This window comes from Eucalyptus grandis, chromosome 1, assembly GCF_016545825.1.
Source record: "Eucalyptus grandis isolate ANBG69807.140 chromosome 1, ASM1654582v1, whole genome shotgun sequence".
NCBI lineage: Eukaryota > Viridiplantae > Streptophyta > Magnoliopsida > Myrtales > Myrtaceae > Eucalyptus > Eucalyptus grandis.
Window position 1 is genome coordinate 19049741 of NC_052612.1, and position 8824 is coordinate 19058564.

At 45.1% G+C, this 8824-nt stretch overlaps 1 protein-coding gene across 1 annotated transcript; it reads right to left on the reverse strand.

The window, feature by feature from the left end:
* Positions 1-274: 274 nt before the first annotated feature.
* On the reverse strand, positions 275-3522 carry LOC104453171 (ethylene-overproduction protein 1). The gene is given in 5 exon segments (XM_010067695.2): positions 275-507; positions 617-926; positions 1035-1326; positions 1503-2616; positions 2619-3522. Coding segments are annotated over 5 exon segments (2853 nt in total).
* Positions 3523-8824: the final 5302 nt, after the last annotated feature.

Below are 8824 nucleotides of genomic sequence, written 5' to 3' on the forward strand. Positions count from 1 at the left end.
TCTTGAACTGCACAATCGACATTAGCGAAAAATCCAAACCCTCCATGGCTATTGCAGTTCAAAAGACGTTATATATACATGCTATCATCTCTCAAATTTTCTACCAAAAATCAATGATAGATGTGACTCGGGCGTATATGACAAGAACCAAGAGTAACCCCCTATGCGACTACGTCGCGACCGCCTTTCTTACATTGTTAACACCTCGTAAGGCATGACAAGCTTATCAGATCAAATCGAGGTGATGCGGACACGAGAACACGCGATCGTGCCTTCATTTTTGCTGCTCCTTAGCTCGCTCCCATGCCTTGGTGTATAGCTCGAACGTCTCGACGTGGTCGGGGTCTAGACACAGGGCTGCCTCGCAATCCCTTAAGGCGGCGCTGGGGTTGCCCATGGAGTCGTGGAATGCTGCTCGGAGATGGAGTAGCTGCAGATCGGGTATGAAGTTAATTGCCTTCGTGAGCTCTTGTACCGCTTCGCCTTCTTTATGGTCATCCATCAAAACTGCATCAATTTCAGCACAATTTCTAAGTCAAGAAAAACTCGATCGACGGCTGCAATCGTAGTTTGTAGAGAGATAATTACTGTAAGAATGTTTGATAATATGACTTACTTGCTGCTCTGTATCTGTATGGATACGTCCGGACTGGGTCCAGCTGCGTCGCCATGGCGAGATCGCTCCTCGCCATGTCGCGGTCGCAGTACTCAGAGCGCTTCTCAAAGGCCGATGCGTTGTTCTTGGCCTTCTCTATCAGCCTCGTCATCTCATCGTACGCGGATTTGCGCTGATTCTTGAGGTGGTACACCCGTGCGAGGCCCTGGTGAGCTCGCGTGTGCTTGATGTTGAGAGCATTCATGTAACAGTTAGCCGCGAGATCCAACTTGTCACAGTCGACATAAATACTTCCGAGATTATTAAGCGCCTGCAAAGTAATGAAGGAAAGTCGAGTGTCGGATTCGTTAGGGTTTTCGAAGTATAGTCGAGTCGACAGTTTGAATACGGTCGTTTCGATAATTTTCTTGAAACTTACCTGCCCTTTTCGGAGACCATCTGAAGGGCATTTCAAAGCATCCTCAAGGAGTTGAATGACGTAAGTTGAGGACTCGGAATCCAGGCTCGAATCGGCTAAGATGTACGCCTTGAGGAAGAACGCTTCGAACGATCTCTGGATCGAAATGGACTCCTCGGCCTTGGCGAGCGCCTCTTCGCGGTGGCCGGTGTCGTACAGTATCCAGCCTTCGTAGACAAGCCTCTCGTGGTCGAAGTTGGAGTAGTTCCGAGCCAGTCGCAGGCTGTGCATTGCCGCCTTCTGACAGTTTAATCTGCATATTTTCCGAGCGTCGATTGATGAGTTTCGAGAAGATAGAAGAGCCAAAGGCATCAAATGAGCTTCACTTGCGATGAATTAATCCGCAAAATTTCATTCTGCAACTCCTACATGCATTGGCAGCTTCAAATCAAAGAAGCTCGGAATTTTATCAAATCGATACACACTCACCGTAGGAGGAGGAGAGATTGGCGAAATCGTAAAAGGCTCTTGCCGGGGTCGTTCTCTAGCATGTGATGTACGACGGCCAAGGAGCCGATGTCATCGACTGACGACCACCGGTCGTACAATTGCATCCAACAATCAGCTTGGCTCCACTTCTGGACGTGAGGTTTAAGTATCTCCACCAGCTGGTTCCCGTGCATTTTCCCATTGAACACCATGTAGTCCGGATTCAGCGTCAGGAGCGCCCGCACGTCCCGCAGCGCGGAATCGTAGTCCTCTAGGGCGAGAAAGAACCAAGCCCTCAGCTCTAGGCAGTCAGGTGAGATCATGAAGCCCATTATCTTGTTGATCTCTGAGATCGCTGCCCCGATTTTGTCCTCCTCCAACAGCATGACAGCTCGGTACTTGTACGGAAACACGAGGGTCGGGTCTAGCTCGGTCGCGGCATTCAAGTCCATCATCTTCTCATTCCCGGCGCAATACAAGGATCTCTCTTGGTACATCCACCCCGTCGGTCCATGCTCAGAAATGAGCGAGCTCATCAATTTGTACGCCGAGTACATGTGTCCCCGTTTGTACTTGGCCCTCGCCACACCGACTAATGAGTAGAGGTTCCCCGCCTCTACGGCGGCCTCGAACCAATGCTGTGCGTCTTTGTATTCTTTCCTTTCTAACATCACGACTCCGAGCTGGTGTAGCGCGACCTGCTTCTGCCAGGAATCGGTGCAAGACTCTACCAATCTTTCCAGAAGCATTACCGTTGTATTCGATTTCATGTCTGCGTCCATTGCAATTTGGCTTAGGAAGTAGTATAATGTAAACGACGCGTGCCCGGCGGTAGCCATCTTTTCCCTTGGCTCCGAGCTACAGAACAATCTCATGACGTTCGGATTGTGCATCGAGCTCGGTAGGTCTCTCAAGAACAACTGCAAGCACGCCGCGACTAAGAAATATGCCGTCTCGTCCAATCCGTAATCGATGAATAGCATGGCGTCTTCAACGCTGTGCACCAGCGAAGCTAAATGAGCGTCGCAGGAAGCCTTCATTTCCTCACAACAGAACCTGTTTGCAAACGAGAGGAGCTCCAGAACGATTTGCGGGTCGAAAGAATTCAATCTTTGGTCCTGCTAAATATCTCAGCGGCTCTCATTCCTTTCAGCGAGAATCCGTTTTGGGTGAAGTTTATCTTCTCTCGATGCGACTCCCTGAAATCGCCGTATAACATCGTTCTGAATGGTATGGAAAGGGATGCTATCTTAGACCGAAAACACCTCACCTCATCGTCCCCGACAAAAAATGACATATCACCGTCTTCCTCCGAAGTTGAACATTCCTCATCTTTCATGGATAGATCGTCGTCGTCGTCGTCGTCCTCTCTAGGACCCCGAGGACAGATGCAATGGTCATAAACTGATTCCGGATCATAGCCCGGTACCAAATTGGCCTTGGGGCACTCGATGTTTCTCCCACAACAATCCATGGAGGATGTACCGATGAGTTCGTCTTCCCTCCTCTCGAATCTCAACCACGCAGCGAGAACGACTTTGGCATGAACATCAACAGCGTGTTGCCTGGCGGATTGAAGGCTTCGTCGGACTAGCTTCGGATCCGACAATCCCCGAAAGATCAAACCTTGTTCTATATACGCATCGGATTTTTCAAACTGCTGCGAGTTTTCTATCTTCCGGTACATACGAGCTAGGGCCTCGACGAAGTCGACAGATTTGAGGCACCGTTCGATCTGGGGCTCGAGAAGCTCGGTCATAGGCAGGCCATAAGGGAGCAAAGTCTCGATCAATACGCTCGGAGTCTCGTTCGGGGCTTGGTAGTTGCGACTCGATCTCGCCCGGATCGAATTCATCCGGATATGATCATGGAGATGTTGGAAAAGTTTCTCTCCGTAACCACTGCCTCCGCCGCCCATGTCCGAGGCCGGACCGGACGGATTGACGGCGCACACTTGGGCGCTTTTGCATCCGTCTATGACTTTCAGGCTGCGCATTGTGGTGATTATGTTATTCTGCATCTTGGCATGCCGGATAACGAAATCAAATTGAACCTAAATCACGAGATTTCGGTGTCGGTTTAGAACCAATTCGTCGAAAGAATCATGAGGAAAAGAGAATTCGGAAATCGGAGAGATGAATGCAATTACCCTCCATGGCCTGCAAGCACCACCTATTCAACAGACGGAGATTAACCTGAAAGTGGGAGGAAAGGAAAGAGATTAGGAAGTTAGGAGATGATGGTGATGCAGGCTAAATGATTCTAAATTGGTGTGTTTTCTTTTCTTTTCTTTTCTTTTTTTTATTTTCTTACCCTTCTCAAGATTAATTAGACAGCTAAAATAATTTAAATAAATAAATAAATAAAGAAGAAGAGGAAATGGGAGGAGCTGGAAGGAGGTTTGAGAGAAGAATGTGGCGAGTGTCTTACGTTGTAAGCCAACCAAAAGTTGAGAACAAGGGGGCTGTTTCAACGGTCGCTCACTTTGCCTATTTTGTCTATGGATTAAATAGTTGTCTTTTCTAAAATAAATTATAGCTTTATAAAATAGTGTAAGTAGATAAACCTATTAAGACTCTCTCTCTCTCTCTCCAATACTCATTTTTATGTTTGTCATAAATTATATGCGGTCCGATCCAGTTTGACTTGACCGGCCAGGTACTTTTTTTTTTTACCTAGATCCTTACTCGAGTAGCTTGAATAATGAAGATTTTGAGTTCTTGTTGGCCAAGCTATAAGGCATTTTGTTGCTACATGGTGGACTTAATAATCGGAAATTACACTTTACGAGTATAATCAATATATAATTAGAATTATATTGGAGTTAAAAAGAGGAGATTGCAATATTAAGACATGCAAGTAATAAAATTCTTTTCCTGTTTGGATTAGTTGATGAAATAAGGAATTTGATAAATAATGATATTCTATTATAATACTTCTTGTTCTCTCGGTCTGTCCATCTTTTTTCCCTCATTTTTTTTAGCTTCGCCAAGGTTGACGGCCACATGACAAGGATGAAGTTTATTTCACTCCCTTTTTTTAATTAGCGCAGAAGAGCTACTTGTGTTGGCTTGTGTCGGTGACTTCATGGTCGTCATTGTAGGAATTTCATATCCGCAATGAAATGTTTGATTTGAATTATAACTACTACTCACTTTGAGCGAGCCAACTTATTACCGTAACCCCGCCATGACACTAGTGGGAGTAGAGCCGGACTTATCCTATGTCGTGGCCTGACCATCGTCGCCTATGCACGAGCCAGACTTGTCCTTGTTGGCGCTTGTTCTTTTACGCACAGGCAGAACAAGCTAATATTAGGTTATGGGTCCTTGTATATCCCAAACGGGAGGGTTGTGCTGGGCTTAGCCCCTCTATTTTTTGGTGGGGCAACAAGGATAATTCAACTATGAAATAGACTTGTCATGGCTTGATATTGCAGATCTACTTACTCATAGGAATTGCGAAATTTTACCGAGTTCTGATCATTTATTTTCATGGTGCGTCGCCCAAACTAACCTTCATTGATGGAAGATCCTTTTGTTGAGAAAAGCACGAGTGAGAAAGATTCAATCAGCTTGGGGTCAAACAAATCTTGACCTCTTTAAAATAACCACTCCAAAATGATCCGCCACAGTGGATGGATGCAAACGAGTCCCAACCTAGTCCTCTGCAAAGAGAGTTGGGCAGCTCTTGACACAGTAGAAGGCCGACGACCCTCTATCTGAGCTAAGTGCACATGGTCTCAATCGACTCTCTACTCTTATTGAGAATCTTTTGCAGTCCTTCGTGCATCCCATTTATGTGTATTTTTTTTTTTAACCTTTCAAATGGGGACTCAACTAAGTGGTAAGAACTGGCGCCTAGCAAGTAGTGACCTTATATATAGGGCAGAAAGTACAGTAAAAATCACAATAGCGCATGGATTGTGATCAAATTAACCTTTGGCCCAGATTCAATCCCCTCGTGCCCCCTAACAGGAGACCGCCATAGCACAGCACTCCTTCTGTTGTCCTCCTGCCCTCAAGGAGGACAAGAAAATGTGGTGAGCCGATCGTACCGAAGTTGAACTCCAACAATCACCTCCCCCAAACTTTGAATAAAAGAAAAAGGCTCCAGCAAATTATGCATCCAAAGTAGAGGACCACAGATGAGATTCGCCACTGACACTTTGGACGAGAGGAGAAACCCCTGCCTCCATGGACGCAAAGTGCGATGACACTCTTAGATTATGTGAAGTCCACGAGATCAATAGTTAATGATTAATTAAGTTTATGTAAAGTTGGCACTCACATGAGATCTTGCCCAAATTAACTGCCTTATTAAATCAGCAAGGGTTGAATATAGTCCATGCGAGGCAAACCGAGCCGTAGATTGGCTAGCAAACTCTCACCATTCCAAAAATCTTCCTGCAAATTGGGTGACTTTTCCTCCTCCCTCGCTTTCGGAAATTCTATGTTCAGAATTTTATCCATCATTGCCTTGTAAGGCTCGTTTCATTTATGAATGAATCCAATATCTATTTTCGACCAAAAAAAAAATCACTAAACTATTCCTGTTCCGTGTCTCTTGTCAGGAGGAAGAAGATTGATTCGTAAGATTCATCAGCAAATATGAAATCATAATGGCAAAATTCATCAAAAACAAACTCCCCAACCTTTTGTTTTCAAAGCTTTAGGGTACAAAAAGTACGATTTAGATAAGCAAATCCAGCCTGAATCTCGATCGTATAATGTGCAACCGAGTGAGCATCAGGAACAGAAAAGGAACTTGGAACTCCTGAAGCTGAACGTACAATCAAATAGGATTCTAAGCAAGAATTTTTCTTAAAAATCCAGAACATAAGAAGTACCAGAAAAGAAAAAAAGCAAAAGAACTGCATATAATAAAGTTTTCCATAGCCCAAGATTATATCCAACAAATAAAACCAAAATCCAACACTAAATCACACATACCCAAATCATATGTAACGCCATAAAATCAGATCACTGTCAACTGAATATGAAATCTTTCTATACTAATTGATTAAACTGTTTGATGGGCGCTCATATTGTGCAGATTCTCCCCAGACCTGGCAGAATAACCCTTCAGCTGGTTCACCTTCGGAAACTGAAACGGGGGTTGAAGCTCCGGATATCCGGCGGGCTTGTCATCGCCGTGGGCGTTGCCGCGGATGTGGCGGTGCTTCATACACGCCAAGACCACGAGGAAAATGAAGAGAGATGCGAACAACAGCACCACGACCAGCATCATCGCCTTCCCCTTGGCGGCGAAGTCCCGGTCCTCCGACAGCGGGAGCTCTTCCTTCCGGGGACTGCGGTCGGGGGCCGTGAAGTTCACCGCGAAGGAGCCGCACCCGGCCATGCTGGCTGGTGGAGGTGTCGGCACTTCAAGCGCGTCGCGGGGGAGGCTCTTGGGCGGGCTACGGAAGTCGCATACAGGGGAGGTGTTTCTGGTCGCGTGCTGTGGAGGGAGGTAGCAAGCTGACAACGTTGGTGGGCGAGGGGCGGAAATTGTGCGTTCACGTTCGGGCGGTGGGTCGTTGTGAGGTCTTTGTAGGCGATGGACTTAGAGAGAGGATGTGAAGTAATGAGGAAGAAGACAAACAGGATGTCTGTCGTGAGCGTGGGCCTCCTGTGTCCGATATCTCTCTTCATAAAGCTTCCAAGTTGCAGAATTACTGAAGGTAACAAGCACAACTAAAACCATCTCAAGGGTTTTGCTTATCATCGGCATGTCATGTAGGGATGCAATCGGCGATGATGGACGCAGAAATCTAGCTCGGGATGCGAGATAAAGGAGAGAGGGTCGAAAGATATGATCCGATCGAATCGATCGATCGATCGATCGAAGGGATCGTTTTTGCGCATTCTCCAGCAACAAACTGAGATGGTGTCTCCCATCATCAGACCCATCTCTAAGCCCCGGAGGCTCTTGATGGTTTGGGGAACTCGAACTATTGATTATAGGAAGTCACTAGTTTCAGAATCCTGAAGCCCAGGCACGTTTCCAGTAATTCGGCGAGGTACCATGTTCTCTAATTGTTTCTGAAAACTTATTAGCTCTCGATACAATGCCTTAGCCAAACTTTGGGTTGTGAATAGAGCATACATTTTGAAAGCTTTACGGCCCAAAATTGTTCTTCCCTTTAAACATCTTCCGCTGCAAACAATTACAAGGAACAAAAAAAAAAAAAAAAAAAAATCCAGAAATGATCACCCAAGCAAAGGTCTTAATTCTTCTTGAGAAAATCCTAGCCAAATGCGACAATTATTGTAAACATAAAGTGGATCTTGCAATTGAAATCTAACACAGGACAAAGAATTTATAGGAGAAATTATGAGAAATGATAGAGAACATTAGAGAGTTACATGATTTTGAATGAATATCATTACCTACTTTACCAGGAAAGTCAACTACAAAGAATGCACTATAATAAGATAATTTTACAGAGTTACAATCAATCATCCAATCTCTCATGTATCTCCCAAAGCTCCAATACCAAATTCACACCAAGATTCGCTATAGAATATACGAGCTCGCAGGGTCCATATGACTGCCGGGCACCCACCAGATACCGAGTAACGAAATTGGTCATCAAGGCAAGAGGCCTAACACGCAGACAAATTTGGCATGGGCGTTCGAGCGTAGGGACGAGTAGCTCTAGACTCTAGTCACTAGCTTCATCGTACTGCCAGCCTGGGCATTTGGCTTGGGCACCTGCTCCCTCTTTTCTCGCACCTCGAGCATCTCCAAACTTGTCTCGTACCTATTTCAATTCTCTAGGGTCCGATGTAAACTCCGGTTCATCAAGAACTTGAGGTGCAAATTCAACATGATTAACCTTTAGAGGTTCACCCAATTCACCATGGGTTGAGTCTCCATACAGTAATTTGGCAAGTTAGGGGTCTCATTCTACTAAATTAAATCATTCATATGTTAAGAAATAGTGAGACACATTGAATTTCAAAATAAAATATACGTTCTATTACGTGCATCATCATGTATAGTACGTCCAAGGAGATAGAGATGTCTTATTTTGTTTCCATCAGCTGGGAGAAAAAGCCTCCCTCAGATCGTCTAGCCAAGATGAATATCTTGGAAGCCTTATCCTTTTCAAGCCACAGACTTCGTTTAGCTTCATGTTTGGACCTATGTGGAACGAATATTCATTTTCTTACAATTCGTAGCATGGCAAATTTAGATGTGCAGTTTATGGAATTCAACAAGAAATACCTTGTCAAATACACTCATGTCCCAAACAGTTCAATAGCTAATTTCACGGTTTACATAACAAACAACAAATTATTTTATGAGCGTGTTAT